The 14,266-nt window shown below is 44.1% G+C and overlaps 7 protein-coding genes across 7 annotated transcripts; 2 read left to right on the top strand and 5 right to left on the bottom strand.

Moving 5' to 3' along the window:
* Nucleotides 1–322: 322 nt before the first annotated feature.
* On the bottom strand, nt 323–3,456 carry BYT42DRAFT_569724 (uncharacterized protein). The gene is made up of 13 exons (XM_051568318.1): nt 3,361–3,456; nt 3,126–3,238; nt 2,929–3,046; nt 2,795–2,869; nt 2,453–2,733; nt 2,292–2,384; nt 2,116–2,224; nt 1,885–2,025; nt 1,696–1,804; nt 1,560–1,618; nt 1,411–1,476; nt 942–1,349; nt 323–799 (listed from the first exon to the last, which is right to left on the bottom strand). Exons 1-13 carry the CDS (start codon nt 3,395–3,397, stop codon nt 507–509), a joined length of 1,902 nt encoding a protein of 633 aa, XP_051424060.1. The 5' UTR covers nt 3,398–3,456; the 3' UTR covers nt 323–506.
* A 111-nt stretch (nt 3,457–3,567) lies between these two features.
* On the bottom strand, nt 3,568–5,635 carry BYT42DRAFT_569722 (Metalloenzyme, LuxS/M16 peptidase-like protein). The gene is made up of 2 exons (XM_051568317.1): nt 5,108–5,635; nt 3,568–5,048 (listed from the first exon to the last, which is right to left on the bottom strand). Exons 1-2 carry the CDS (start codon nt 5,348–5,350, stop codon nt 3,717–3,719), a joined length of 1,575 nt encoding a protein of 524 aa, XP_051424059.1. The 5' UTR covers nt 5,351–5,635; the 3' UTR covers nt 3,568–3,716.
* Nucleotides 5,636–6,331: 696 nt separating this feature from the next.
* Nucleotides 6,332–7,388, top strand: BYT42DRAFT_569719 (emp24/gp25L/p24 family/GOLD-domain-containing protein). The gene is made up of 5 exons (XM_051568316.1): nt 6,332–6,600; nt 6,668–6,703; nt 6,767–6,947; nt 7,011–7,118; nt 7,193–7,388. Exons 1-5 carry the CDS (start codon nt 6,457–6,459, stop codon nt 7,315–7,317), a joined length of 594 nt encoding a protein of 197 aa, XP_051424058.1. The 5' UTR covers nt 6,332–6,456; the 3' UTR covers nt 7,318–7,388.
* Nucleotides 7,389–7,513: 125 nt separating this feature from the next.
* Nucleotides 7,514–9,467, bottom strand: BYT42DRAFT_613987 (P-loop containing nucleoside triphosphate hydrolase protein; the record flags this gene model as incomplete). The annotated part of the gene is made up of 11 exons (XM_051571801.1): nt 7,514–7,948; nt 8,009–8,072; nt 8,134–8,194; nt 8,257–8,317; nt 8,375–8,506; nt 8,566–8,672; nt 8,730–8,789; nt 8,851–8,921; nt 8,977–9,151; nt 9,217–9,270; nt 9,350–9,467. The coding sequence occupies 11 exons, from the start codon at nt 9,465–9,467 to the stop codon at nt 7,514–7,516; spliced, it is 1,338 nt and encodes a 445-aa protein (XP_051424057.1).
* A 205-nt stretch (nt 9,468–9,672) lies between these two features.
* Nucleotides 9,673–10,529, top strand: BYT42DRAFT_636404 (uncharacterized protein; the record flags this gene model as incomplete). Its single annotated transcript, XM_051572499.1, has 4 exons — nt 9,673–9,740; nt 9,807–9,984; nt 10,043–10,132; nt 10,199–10,529. 4 exons carry the CDS (start codon nt 9,673–9,675, stop codon nt 10,262–10,264), a joined length of 402 nt encoding a protein of 133 aa, XP_051424056.1. The 3' UTR covers nt 10,265–10,529.
* BYT42DRAFT_337731 (uncharacterized protein) lies at nt 10,529–12,599 on the bottom strand. Its single transcript, XM_051563106.1, has 3 exons — nt 12,430–12,599; nt 11,940–12,368; nt 10,529–11,880 (listed from the first exon to the last, which is right to left on the bottom strand). Exons 2-3 carry the CDS (start codon nt 12,214–12,216, stop codon nt 10,724–10,726), a joined length of 1,434 nt encoding a protein of 477 aa, XP_051424055.1. The 5' UTR covers nt 12,217–12,368; nt 12,430–12,599; the 3' UTR covers nt 10,529–10,723.
* On the bottom strand, nt 12,413–12,860 carry BYT42DRAFT_495569 (uncharacterized protein; the record flags this gene model as incomplete). Its single annotated transcript, XM_051564369.1, has 3 exons — nt 12,413–12,502; nt 12,572–12,585; nt 12,647–12,860. 3 exons carry the CDS (start codon nt 12,858–12,860, stop codon nt 12,413–12,415), a joined length of 318 nt encoding a protein of 105 aa, XP_051424054.1.
* Between the last annotated feature and the right edge of the window lie 1,406 nt (nt 12,861–14,266).

The raw sequence follows: 14,266 nt of genomic DNA, 5'->3' as shown, positions 1-14,266 counted from the left end.
CAGAAAAAAAAGTTCAGTGAGGCCGTAACTTTATATGGATATTCTTCTCCATGTCGGTTTCTTTGTTTCATCATGGGCATGATTGGGATTGGCTGGTGGTGGGTGGTACAGTAAGCTAAGATCGCTTACTCTTTCTGTAATCAAAAGGGTCCTTTATGCATACCATTGCTTTTTTTTTTTCTCTTTGAACAATTGACCTGCATATTTTTCATGGTGGAAGCGTCCACGCTCTGCAATCTATTGTCTCATCCCGTGCCTGTCTGTCTATTTTGTCCAAGTACCCTGCCATATTTGGCAATGCTACCAATTCTGCATTTTTTTCGTTCTTTCATTTTTCCTAGATGTGCTCACCGAGATACTATCATGAGACATACCGTTCAAAGACAGATCAAGAAAAAAAAAGTTGGCGAGGACAAAACAATGGCAATGGCGAATTTATAAAGTAAGAACAGTTAAAAATGATTCATGTGGGTGCGTGTGAGGTTGGTTGGATGGGTGTGAGAGAACTATGCAGTTTTGTCGGTCGGACTATCTGGTATTTCACCTTCTTCCAGTATATCCATGGGCTCTTGTTTTTCCACCTTATCTTTCGGTTCCTCGGTATCCACTTTCGGAGACGCGGGTGCTTCGGTGGTACTCGTGGTGCTGATCGTCTCCTTGATTTCTTTGGGTGCCGGTGAAGTCGACTTGTGAGAAACCACTTCACCCTCTTCTTCACTGTCATCGACGGCTTTTCTCTTGGCAGACGTAGGCGGATTGGGTGGTGCAATCGCAGATGATTCAGATTTCAACGCATCAGCTAAAGAAATTGACCACATTACTATTAGTCTCATACACGGCTAATTCGGAGATCAACCATCAAATATCACGATGCCATCATCTTTTTCTAAATTGGCTCATTTTCCGCCAAAATCAAATAGCAGTAAAAAAAAAAATCGTACCTGAACCCCCTTTATCCGCCGACGCTGGTTCCGTGGAGGCTTCATCTTGCTTGGCGGATTCCGTCATCGTCACATCCTCGTCCTCTTTTAGTCCATCGTTGGATTCCGTTGGCTCCACCTTGACCTTGTCATCCAAAAGAGCCTCTGCAATTTGTCTTTCTTCATCTTGAGAAATCTCCATAGGCTGCTTGTCATCGATACTCATGGAGGAAGCTCGTGTGTTGTCCGCGGACGGTGCTTTGCCGTTCGCTTGTCCACCATCGCTCTCATCTCCGTCATACTCATGATTATCGTCATCATAAGCTTGATAATGTCGGCTCTTTTTCATCCCGGGTGTATTTTGTGTTTCTCCTTCATCGGAATCGTAATATTCATTGTCTGGAACAATGCGACGATCCCAGAACGACTCTAAATAGTATAATTCATTGTTAGAATGGGATGTGATAGGGCGCGTGTCCGTTGTACATACGTGGATATCGATCGTTGGGATCATTTTCGTCTTCATCATCAGAGACGATGTGATCGCCAGGTACCTCTAAATGTGATATTTAAGATATAATGAAATTTCATAATTAACCTGGGGACGGGGGGAGGGACAAGGAACAATGGGAAACTTACCCTGCATCTGAACGCTAGGAGCAAATAATGTCCTTGAAAGATTTTCATAGACCTGCATCCTTTGGGTTTTGCGAGGAGATGACGTTGAGAGGAGGATCAGGGTAAAACGCATATTTTCGCCAAAGCACACACTTACTTCATTTTCTCCAAGTAATCGGGTGTGTTCATGTTTTCCATATTACTTGGACGCACGTCAAGTTTGTAATCCGGTCCAAAATACTCATAGTAATCGTTATATGGCATATCTACGAAAAAAAGCAAACGGTGAGTTTTTCCTACACTCACTTGGCACGGATATCGCAAAAATAAAAAGAACACTACGAACCAGGACCAATTTCTTGACCGACTACCACACCCGTTTCATAGGCCCACGCACGTGCCACATTGCGCATAGTGTAACCTCCACCACCAAGCACCAATGTAGGTAGATTAAACTTCTTCACGTATTCCACACAGTTGGCATGGCCTGGAAAAAGAAAAATTCGATTTTACGTGAGTAAAGCTTCTGGCCTTGATTAAATCAAAAGTGAGCGTTAATAAAGGATCCTTGTCTTACCTTTCATTGACAGATTGAAGCAGCCCAATTTATCACCACTGAGCGAGTCACCACCACATTGTAATACAACAGCAGAGGGACGGTACCATTCCATCACTTTCTCAATTACCTAGGTAAGTCAGTGTTAAAACTTGTTGCAACCGTGGTCCATTAAAGATTGTAGCTATAATACTTACTGGCTCAAATACAGATTTGTAGCTTTCATCATCAATACCATCCCTCAAAGGAAAGTTGACACTGTAGTATTTGCCTTTGCCTGCACCAACATCCTAAAGCACATACGTACAATCAGCACCTGTGCCCCCTGTGTTCGTAACAGAACCAATTGTGCAATTACCTTGAGTTCACCTGTGCCGGGGAAAAATTCACCATACTTGTGAAAGCTCACAGTCATGACGCGATCAGTAGTATAAAACGCTTCTTCCACACCGTCGCCGTGATGCACATCAATGTCGATGTATAACACACGAGCATAGTATCGTAACAGTTCCAGAATACCAAGAACAATGTCGTTTACATAACAGAATCCAGACGCTTCGGATTTCTTAGCATGATGCAGCCCTCCAGCCCAATTGATGGCGATATCACATAACCCACGGTTCAGTCGAGCCGCTCCCTCTACATACAATCCGCGTCAGCGATCAATTTTTGGGCGTTTTGCGTTCTTGTCAGCTTTTACCCATCGATCCGCCAGCACTCAAGCCGCAATATTCAAATAAGCCTTCAAATACAGGCGAATCATCACCGACGTTGACTATCAAGGATGTGAGAAAAATAAGATGGACCATGTTGCAAAATCATGCATCTTCTTACATTTGGCTTGCTCTTTCTGATACTGATCCATATTCTCTGGTGTGACACGCGAAAGGAAATCGATGTACTCGTCAGTATGAAACTGGGTCATCTCCCATTTGTTGGCGGGTTTGGCACGCTGAATAAATATACAACAAAACGAGTCGATCAGTTTTTATCAAGGCACCACAGTGAAGGGAGAAATACGAAATGCTTACATAGATTTCCATCTTCTTGTACAAGCCATAATTCATAACAAGGCCATGGCACATTCTTATACGGTGGGGTCGCATGGGATGACCAGGGCCATAATGGTAGTTGCCAACATTGGCTATCAAACAATAGGCAGCAATATCAGTCATTTCACGAACAAGAACAGTATCGATCCATGTAGATGCTTAATAATAGCTTCCGTGGATGCAACATCGTCAAGATAAAGCCCAGAATGTATACCATCATAAAAGTAGCAGACACGTCGTTTTTGTTCCATGGCCAAGCAGCTATTCTTGATTGGCTTTAGCTTGTCGTTTTCACGTTGGCTGGTTTTGGAAACCCAGAGTGCCAATCGAAACGGCAAGCCGAGTGGGAGTTGCCAATAAAGCAAGTCACAATTTCTGGTGTTGTATCAGAGAGAATGTGATCCCCAAGGTCACGGTCAACTGTATAACAGATCCATGTATTTGAAAAGACAACAATAAAAAGAAAAGATAAACGAGGGAATACAAGGATGATCTACAATTCTTTTTTCTTTTCTTTCCATGCGATTGATTTCTAGTGTATCAACTTTTTTTATCTTTTTGTTATCTATTTTATTGGCCGCTGCCGAGACCGTACTTCTCAATAACCTTGTTGACATCCTTTAAGCCACGCAAATCGCCCTGAATCACCACCGATGCTTTGCCACTGCCACCACTTGAAACACTAACTGCACCACGAACGATACGGCTGGCTACTCGTTGCAGTTCCGCCAGATCCACGCGATCAATATGATTTAACATTTCATCAATGCCCGTCTTCTTGCCGTGCACCTGAACCTGTCGACCCAAATCTTCCAGTTGTACCATACGACTTTCCAGGTTCATCAACAGCGAGCTCTTGAGCTGGTTCTTTGCACGTTTCAGCTCCACGTCGGACACCGACAAATGAGGGCCAACGTCGTTACGGGAGACCAAATCCAACTCGCGGCAAATGACTTCGACAAGAGCGTTGGTGTATTCAGGTGGACATGATCCAGAGATACCAAAAAGACCAGAATCTGTGTAGCAATGATTGAACGCCTGACATGATTCAACCCAGTAATGCTGATTTAAGACATGGGTGAATAATCGAGAGTACATGCCCTTGCCAGGACCGCCCGCCGAGAAGGATCCGCCACCGCCTAATAAAATCTGCAGCGTAGCTAGGGCGTAGATGTCGTCATCGTTGATCGATAAACCTTCAAACGCGATATACACATGGTTCAGAGGAGATTCACGTCCACCGTCCATGAAATGCGTGCCGCCAGTATAATGAGAAGGTCGGGTTGCCAAGTCGTACGCTGTAGGTTCAGCGGACGAAGCAGTCGAGGCTCCAAACAGGGATTTCACCAACGACGATTTGTTATTTCCCGCTTTTTCGCTGGCTTGTCGTTCCAAGGCCTTGGCGTGAGTTTTAACCGAATCAAGATCTTCCTCTGATTTGGGTACTTGACCGAAATGTTTAATCGCCAATTCCACCACTTGATCATGCTCAGCACCACAAGCCGCAATGACCATACGTTCCGGGCGATACCACGTCTTCATATATGATTTGATTAATTCCGGCGTCATCATGGCGAGATTTTCAGGAGGACAAAGCAATGGATTGCCTAATGTATTGCCTTCGTAAGCAACGGTGTGAAGGATTTCGGGAAGCACCATTTCCGGCTTTGACCAGATATCTTCAATTTCATACAGCGCGGTTTGACGTTGTTCCTCGACTTCCAGGGGTTCAATGTTGGGACGACAGATAACGTCAGAAAACAATCCTAGCACCCGATTCAAATCTTGCGAAAAAATGGCGGACTGGTACATGATCGATTCGCGCGAAGACGAACACATAATATTGCCACCCAAAGATTCCAGCTCGGCCACCACTTCGTCGGCATTTTTATTTGCCGTGCTCTGCAAACCGTAACCATTTTAGCCTCACTGGCCTTCCTCCAACTTATTGGTATGCATACCTTGAAAGCAAGACGATCGAGAATATGACTCACACCCCGGGTATGCTCGGTCTCGTACCGACTACCGGCATCCACGTATACACCGACAGCGCCAAAATGACCGGGAGTATTTTCCGAAGCTACACGGATGCCGTTGGGGAGTGTTGTAATTTTACAAAGGCCAGTAGACGCTTTCGAATATTCCTGAACAATGGTAGGTAGATCTCGTCCGAACTGTTCGCAAGAAATAAGAAGATCTAGCATTTGGTTGCCTGCCGCAGCGGAGACGGGTTTACCTTGTCATTGTAGCTTATGGTTGCTTCATTGCGTTTCAGCAAAGAGGTGATGTTGCCGTACAATTTATTCTTTCGTAAGGCTACAAGCGCATTTCTACCTCCATGGGAACTCAATTGAAGAAGACGAGACGACATTTTGTAGCTTTCAAAAGTAGAGAGCGCCTCATTGCTCAAAACCCTAATTCTCTCTTCAGGGCCTCTTCGGGCAGGGACGTGCCAAAATCATAGTCACATATGACACATTATTCTCCGCTTAGTCAAGACCCAATGAAGGTGCTCGGATGCAACGCCATCGCCACCCTTGTTTTACCGTAAAGGCTGTTCTACAGTAGACATCGATGATTTTCCTCGTAGGTATAATAGAATATAACATCACTGGCTGGAAGACATATGTGAACGTTTAATCGATGAGTTTGCTGTATTTGGGTGAACCGATGTCTGCCATATTTGTCCCTGTAGCCCGGGTCACGGTTCAGGAAGACAAGTTATGTATCGATTAAACCACAAGCATTTTTGGGTCCCCATGGCAGCTTTGTCCAATTTATGATAAGAGTGCATACTGTTTATTTCAAATAAAACTGTGCTGTGCAGTGACCAAAAACCATGCTATATAGTGTCCATTGTGCTTGAGAAAGTAACATGCTCTTTACTGTATCGCTTTCGGTCTTTGGCGGTTTTTTTTTTTTTTTTTTTTTTTTTTTGGAGGTTAACGCTTGATTGCCACTGGTTTTACGAAAAGGTTGGAGGGAGACATGCAAAAGTTTAATGGAGAAAGGGGCGAGATCTCATACGATGTGTTACTCGCGCTTGGAATCCTGTCACATGTCGTATGAAGTGGCTGTGCGTCCTGCGATAAGGCAGCTATCACGTTTATATTGTCCCTTCAAATTGTAAGGTTGTTAACAAGAATGAGTTCATCAAGTTGACGAATTATTTTCATTGAAGGCAACCGAAAGTCGCATCGGCCATCCGCTATCAATTCAGGCGCCGCCACGTCATATAAAATCCAAACCCAAATTAACATAGAACGGTTCGTGTAAGGAAAAAGAGCGCGCCTTCTCTGTGAAAGATATCATGACTCGGTTTCTGCTGTTCGCCACTGCCCTCTTTGTCTGCCTACAGTCCATTTTGGCCGTCAGCATTGACATTGGCCCTCATAAAAAAGAGTGTTTCTTTGAAGACCTGAACGTGGGCGACAAACTCACCGTGACATTCCAGGTAAATATTATCATGTCGAACAGTCATCTCGAGACCCAAAACGGCTCATCCTTATTCTTCTATTCAGGTTGGCGAAGGCGGTAATCTCGATATCGATTTCTCCGTAAGTCGTGCTGTTTACACACAAAGGTGGAATGCGTAAAAGACTGATAGTGTGATATTGCAGATTGTCGACCCACAGGGGAGCCTTATCAAAAATGAACGCCAGATGGCGGGCACACACGTTGTGCAAGCAAATAGAGAAGGAAGATACGTTTATTGTTTCAGCAATGAAATGTCGTCTGTTACTGCCAAGTCTCTTAGCTTCAATGTTCACGATATGGAACGACTTCAGGAAACTGCACAGCGTAAGTAGACCTGAACACATAACCGTCATCCGTCGCAATGCTTAGTCGCTTTTTCCCCCCTAGAACACATTGATCCCTTGGAACGCGAAATTCGTGAATTAGCAGAAAGCATCTTTGCCATCAAATCAGAACAAGACTTTTTCGAACAACGTGAGAAACAGCACCGCAATAGTAAGTGATATTACTCATTCTCCATTGCCTACTTTGTCGAACGGAAAAGTACTAATCAATCCCGAACGATGTAGCTGCTGAAAGCACCAATTCCCGTGTAAAATGGTGGTCCTTGGGTCAGCTATCGTTGTTGGCTGCTGTCTGCATGTGGCAGATCTACTATCTGAAGCGCTTTTTCGAAGTTAAGCGTGTTGTATAAACAAAAAACAACTAGATTTGGCCTTTATCTACAAAATAACAGCAAACGGAGTATCCAATCCTTGCATTCCAACCGGTTTGAAATGATCATAAGCTATATAAGACTTGTTTGCAGTGTGGATAACAATGGGGGATTGGGAAAAAAAATGAGGATGATGATACAGATGATGTAGAGAGTGCGGGGATGATATGTATGGTTAAAATTGGGGTGATGACAGTCCAGCAAGAAAGAGCCAGTCTTCTTCGTTTTCATCACTGGACCAAATCTCAGGCGAGTGAGTGACTGGAGGCGATGGCGTATGCTTTCGTTTCCCAGGCACAGTGGTGCCAGTGTGAGTCGGATCAAGCGTGTCTTGCACGTTGTCTAGAAAAGTAGATAGGGATGCTTCGGATTGGGAATCGGGCACAATATCACCCGCCACTTCTTCTATCATACGATCTCCTGCCGATAGTTGCGATGGTAGTTGAGAAAGAATTTCATCCGTCAGGAAACTTTGATCCCACACGTCCTTCTCTTCTTGTTCCTCCTTCCACGATGCCTCCGTTCCAGGTTCAGTTGGTATTGCAATGTTTAACGATTCGCTGGAAGGCGCCGGTCCTTCGTCACCGTCTATATCGGAAATACCATGATCCTGTCCTTGATCAATCAGTGACCGAATATTCATCAAAGATGCGTAGATTGACGACGTTACCATGATTGTAAACGGCGTAATGGGTTGAGCCGGTGGTGGTGCTGTCTTGAACAAGTATGCATATCTGAGAAAAAAGTGAGTCAACAAGTCGAAAGCAATCCCTAATCTTTTGCGATAAGCTTTACCGTTGATGACGTTTGCGATAAAGAAAGAATCGATGCGCGCACCAATGCCCCCATGTGATACCTAGTATCATTGGGTAGTCAGTATCCCATCAGTCAAACTTTATGGATAGCATTGCTTGTTACCTAGAGCCGGTGTCCATGACGAATGGATACGATCTGTACTCACATGATTCGTAGCTACCACCTGCACTTAAAAGTTAAGAGTCAGAATGCAGAGACCCGGTTTTCACAACGAACTTACAGCGATTCCGTAGTTATTGGCAGACTGTACTAGGGATTGAGCGACAAAATTTAATATACCGGTGCGGACGCGTGTGTCTCGCACGTTCACTCTTAAACAGAACGTGATGCTGTCGATAATCAAGAGTTTCGTCTATCAAAGCCGTTAATGGATAAACCAACAGAATAATTACGGTAACGCAACGATTTTACCTTTGGATAAGCTTCCATGATTTCAGGCAACTGTCGAATCAAAGCTACCAATTCCACGTGGTCAAATACACGAAATACATGAATTCGTGCCAGTACAGCATTGACATCTGGAGAAGCGTATCAGGGATATACCTCTATCTTTCATGGTTCACAAGATATCTAACCTTTGAATGCAGATTTTGCTATCATTTTTAACCGTGCAGGCACACATCCACCTTCGGTATCTATTTTGAAATGCTTTAATCGCCGCTCGTGACACGGGATCAATGCCAGTTCTTCACCCACCTATATAGACACATTCGCCTTCCAAACCGCCTTTCTCTTTCGGTTGTTGAACATTAACGGCCAATTGAAGACTTGAACCACCTTAGCATCGAAAAAAAAAGTGTAATCCGTGTGCTTGTTGCTTACCACAATTGGGTTTTGCCAGTGCCAGATTCTCCGCAAAACTCGGTCATTCTCGCTGGAGGAATACCGCCAAAATTCTCCAATTGTCTGTCCATTCTTTTGCACGACAAAGTGATCCCTCGCTTCTCTTTCTCCTCCAAAACCCGCTCGGCCGCTGTTTGAGTTTGCGGAAGAGGCTCTAAAAATCATAGTTGAGCTATTCCCGATCACACCGTAACACACAGGAACAATAACAAGGCTTACTTCCGCGAATGCATTCCAGCAGTATGGATACCTCTTCCTTGGAAAGATCGATTTCTATCATTTTAACGACACCATTGGTTGAGCGAAAAGAAAAACCGATTGACATCGTGGCATGGTCTTCTTGCTGCGTTACCTTTGACGAGATCGATCACACCAGTTTGACGCAGATCTTCCAGCGATTCATATCCTAGCCACTCCAGCTTTTCTCGCAAGGCAACGGAAGAAATTTCATTTGCCAGCGACGATGGCATATTGAATGAAAGAAAAAAGAAGACAACTAGACGACACTTGCGATCTAACCTGCTCAACTGTGCCACGGCCGCTGCGCGCGGAGCAAAAAAGAAAGGTCGTTGTCGTTGCAGGAACACACAGTCACATGCATTGATTTCAACGATTCGGCTATTGCGCGCGGGTTGTGAGCTCATATGCTTTTGTGGTTTGAACCGTATTTGTATAATGTTGAAACCAAAAGTCATTGCTCAAGTATTGCGTCAAGCAACCCATAATGGAGTCCGAGCATCATTGTAAGGGATTGATACACCAGCCAACACGATCATAAACAAGTGCACATGCTAATATCAAGGGAGCAGACTCATGACCAGCGAAGGATCGCTATTAGCATTTGCCGCCGATAACGATAAATGCGCCAAAACTTATGCAGCCATTGCTGCCAACGTATGGAGTACCTATAAAAAACAACCCGCCATCGGTACTTCGCTTGATAACAACATTCTCGCTACACCAAGATTCTTGCTTTTACAATGCGAGGTATGGACACTGTCGCCAAATTACCTTTTTATTACTCAGACTTATAAAGATGAGATAGGAAGGAACCGTGTTCGTCACTTCCATTGGTGCCATGTTACTGTGCTTGGTAGGGGAAGAATCCGTTGATCTCGGTTTACTGAGAGCCAAGGTATAAATTATGCTCATCCCGGTTATTTGTTTGTCCTTTTTTTTTCAACTATGATCATTTTTATAGGCGGATGCGCTAAGAAACCATTTGGATGAGCCTCTTCAAAAAGTAGCCTCATATCAAGACTACTAGTATATATTGCTCCTTGCTTCGATATTTTACCATTAATTTGTAGCCTGATACGATACCAAGACACGAACATGCTCACTGCAAGTATGATGTCAGCCAATGTTCCTTGTTACACCCTATTCGTACGCCAGCGCTAGCTCTGGTACGGCGACGCTACCTTGCCCGTCTTTGGTGATCTCTAGTTTCACTGTGTCCACATTAACTATACATTACACAATATACATAAAAGCACGCTGGTAGTGGTAGCAACGGAGCCTTTGTTAAGCTTGGATGTTATTGGAAAATCAGCAGTTAGCGAGAATGGTTCATGGTACTGAAGGAAATATACATTGATAACGGTATTCAGCTCTGCGAATAACGATAGATGGATCGCGGCCCCTGCGATACGGCATATTTTTATTGAAGAACAGATGGATGAATGTATTGGTGATAGTGTTTCTCGGCATTATATGAATAGTTTAATTATTGTTGACATTCTTGTTTGGCTAACCGGGAAGCAGCATCCCACAATTGATTGATGACCCGTATATGACGTTCTTTTCTGGATTTGCCATCTTTTGGTTCAAAGACCAGTTGGCTAAGCTGCGTTGCAAGCTGCGCATACGGTGAGGTATCCTCAGTGGTGTGTGACATTGGCTGTAGCGTGTCGGCCTCTTTAATGTCTGTTGCCAGGACATCCAAGATCGGATTCCGTATGTCATTCACAGATGATGATACGGTGGTGGTTGCTTCATGGCACCCAGCACTTTCATTACCTAGCTCAACTTCTGTCAACTTTTCAGATGCAGATGGACTGCTACTATTCAATGGTGCAGCTTGATCGTTCGAGGAGAATGGCGTTGATGCACATTGTGTGGTAGAGCCTGGGTTTTCCTTAGACGGTGATGCCAATACATTAATTAAATGTATCAGCTCCTTTTTGTTGTCGCATGTGATTGGGGCTTCTTTTTCAGGGACCATGAGCACCGGTTCTTCAAAGGCAGTTTCAAAGTGTACGGTACCATTTTGTGAAGATGATCCAGAGGTTGAGCGAATGGTCCTGGCATCAAAATCAACTATGGCAGAAGGCTGAGGCCCTTCCAGGGACGACACAGATGGCTCCAAAGGGACATAAACACCGGTAGGATTCCAGAAATGAGGGGCTATGGCGCCATTTTCTTTGGTGGTGGACAAAGGTGTCAAAGACGAGGGCGGGGTATATGTATTTGTACTGGCGATTTCAGGTGAATCCTTTCGTAATAAACCCATGCCAGCAGAGGCAAGATTGGAGAGAAGCCAGCCACCTGTTTGTTGCAATGTGGCGGGCCATGACGGCTGCACAGACGCTGATTCAGACAACGGCGGTGATGGTTGCAGTGAGGGATACAAAAATGGTTCGGACGTAATCACCTCTGGATCAGGATCTTCCAGTGTCAAGGTGGAAGTGTGCGGTAAGTTGGGTTCGTTAAATTGATCAATTGAAGGATAGATGGAATCAGGTCGATGGATATTAGCAGATAACTGCTCCAACCAGTTTTGTAAGGTATGTATTTCGTTGGATTCTGATACGGGTAGTTGTCGCGCTGGGTCCAGGTTGTCGCTTATGACCGTAACGAGCGAATCAAGCCGATCCATCATTTCTACAGATTTGCCCATCTTGTAAATATTAAAAAGACAAGAGGAAACCTTCATGGTTTACCTGCGTCATATTCGGGTAATAAGGGATTTTCATCAATGATACTCATGACAAGATCCTGCAAAGGACTTGATGATTCAATGGGAGGACTATATTCTGAAGAATTATCCAGTGCTTTTGTGTGAACGCTGTCTCCCCGAATCCGGATCCCAGGTTTATCATATTCGGTATCAGGACCATCATTATTATCCGGACTGTAAAGGCTGCTTTGCCCAGAGCTTATGTCACTGGTTGTGAACAAATCTGACATATCGGAAGAGTCAGAAACACTGGACGCCATGGGCGTGACGCGAGGTGGGCTGATGTGAGACTTGTCATGCGAATCAGATTGGCAGGAAGAAGGCGTCGACTGTTGCGATGACGATAAATTGGGCTGCTTTGATTTACGACGTCGTACTGCTTTGTAACCAGGCTGATTGCTAATCAAAGATGCTACGCAAGAAATGGTTGAGTCCTTGAAAGTAAAATACGGCATATCACTGTTGTTCTGTACCTTTATGCGATGCTGTATGTATCCTTTCATGCTTTTTCAAATCCTGCGGCCGTTTAAATGGCTTTTTGCACGTCTGTCATTAGGATAGCAGATCAATTAACGTCGGGATTTCTTTTTCACATTACAGAAAAGGTAAAAATACCAAGCATGTGTGTGCTAAAAAGCATATCGTTAGCAATTGATTGTTTCACCCATTTTCTGCCCTAAAGATACATACGTTTAAAAGGTAAATGAACTCGTAGATGACTGACAAGATGGTCTCGCTTAGCAGCTGTTGTGCCGCAGTTTTTCCATTGGCATTTCAGGCACAAGTTGTTGGTGATTTTGCGACCGACATGTTGGTCAGACAGATGCTCGTAAAGAGATTCGACATTGGCGAATCTCTGTGAACATTCGTCCCACTGGCACCAATAGCGCAAAGAAAGTGACATGAAGTGGTGAGACCAAAAATAATCGGCATTTCCGGGATTTTTACGTTGGACTCTCTGTGGGGGGAAGCAACTTCATTACCCCAAAAGCATATGAAAATTTGTATCACTAGTCGGACTTGGAGTGAGGATACTTGGGTCCATATCACAGTAAGGGCGTGCTTGAGGCGGTTGCAAAAACAAAGTTTCGGCAAGCGATGTGGGCGGCACCGTTGATAAGAGTCTTTGGTGTGGGCTGCAACAAACAAAATACTTGGTAACATTTGAGATATCTAAAAGGCGTGGCCATTCATGATTCTATTGAGAACAAAGACATAGTTGAATGATAAGCTAAGAATATTAGTCGCCCTCTTTATTGATTCGATGACGGCTTCTTTTTCATTTCGAAACTAGCATTTTCGCTCTTGCCAGGAAAAGCAGGCAGAAGCGGGAACTCCCAAATGGCGGCGCAGCCATGTTCACTGTAAAAAAGGCCAAAAAAATCGCTGCGCTTAACAGGACATGCGGCAGACACCCTTCAAAAACCAACTATGGATGGACTATTGTTACTAACATGTCCTAATAGATTATCATTTATTTCTGTGAACGGCGCAGCACGGCAAACAGTGTTTAAAAGCCCTTTGACTCTCGTCACAGACATCTTTTTTTCATTTTGTTTTTGTTTTATAAATAAAAAGACTTTGGGCTATTGCCGCAGAGTCTCAAGAGAAGACAAATAATTATTTCTTTTTTTTTTCATTTCCCTTTTTTTTTGATAAATAAAAAACGGTTCCGGAGAACCAATCCAACTCAGAAGTTTAGTGTCATCCTTGTGCAGGGGCCATGCTAATCTTCTCTGTATCGTTCCAATTTTAATATGTGTCAGAGGTCCAAAAGAGACGTGACGAATGAATTTTTTTTTCATCGCGAAAAGAGTGCCTTTTTATATCTTATAGATGAGGCCAATTCTTTTTACTTTGACGGTCACTTTTGCCCGGACAAGCAAATGCGGACCGGCATTTCTGCAATTTTCACTCTCAGCCCGGATGAGGCATTTTGCGAATGGCTGTGGCAGTTCTTTTCAGCCGTGCGAGTCGCTTTTTTTTATTACTGAAGCAAGTCCAATTGAAATCCCCGATTGATTTTTCCATTCAGTGATTTCCTATGTTGGGAATGGCCATCATGGCCATCACAAAGCAGTGAAGTATTTGCTACGCAGCGACACGTTGATACTTTGTAACATAGCATTGCGGATCATAGGAGCTTACACCTGCAGTAGCGGTACTGAAATTATTTGAGCGGGTCACCAAACCTGCGTACCTTTCTCCACTATATTGCAGAAACTCTGAGGGACTAACACATCTTACGCATACCAAGTGCTCAGACGCGGAATAAAGTTGCCGCCTCTCCATTTTATGGCATAGATGAAT

The sequence above is a fragment of the Radiomyces spectabilis genome, assembly GCF_025331425.1.
Source record: "Radiomyces spectabilis strain NRRL 2753 chromosome Unknown BYT42scaffold_6, whole genome shotgun sequence".
NCBI classification, from domain to species: domain Eukaryota; kingdom Fungi; phylum Mucoromycota; class Mucoromycetes; order Mucorales; family Radiomycetaceae; genus Radiomyces; species Radiomyces spectabilis.
This window is presented reverse-complemented; position numbering and strand designations above follow the sequence as displayed.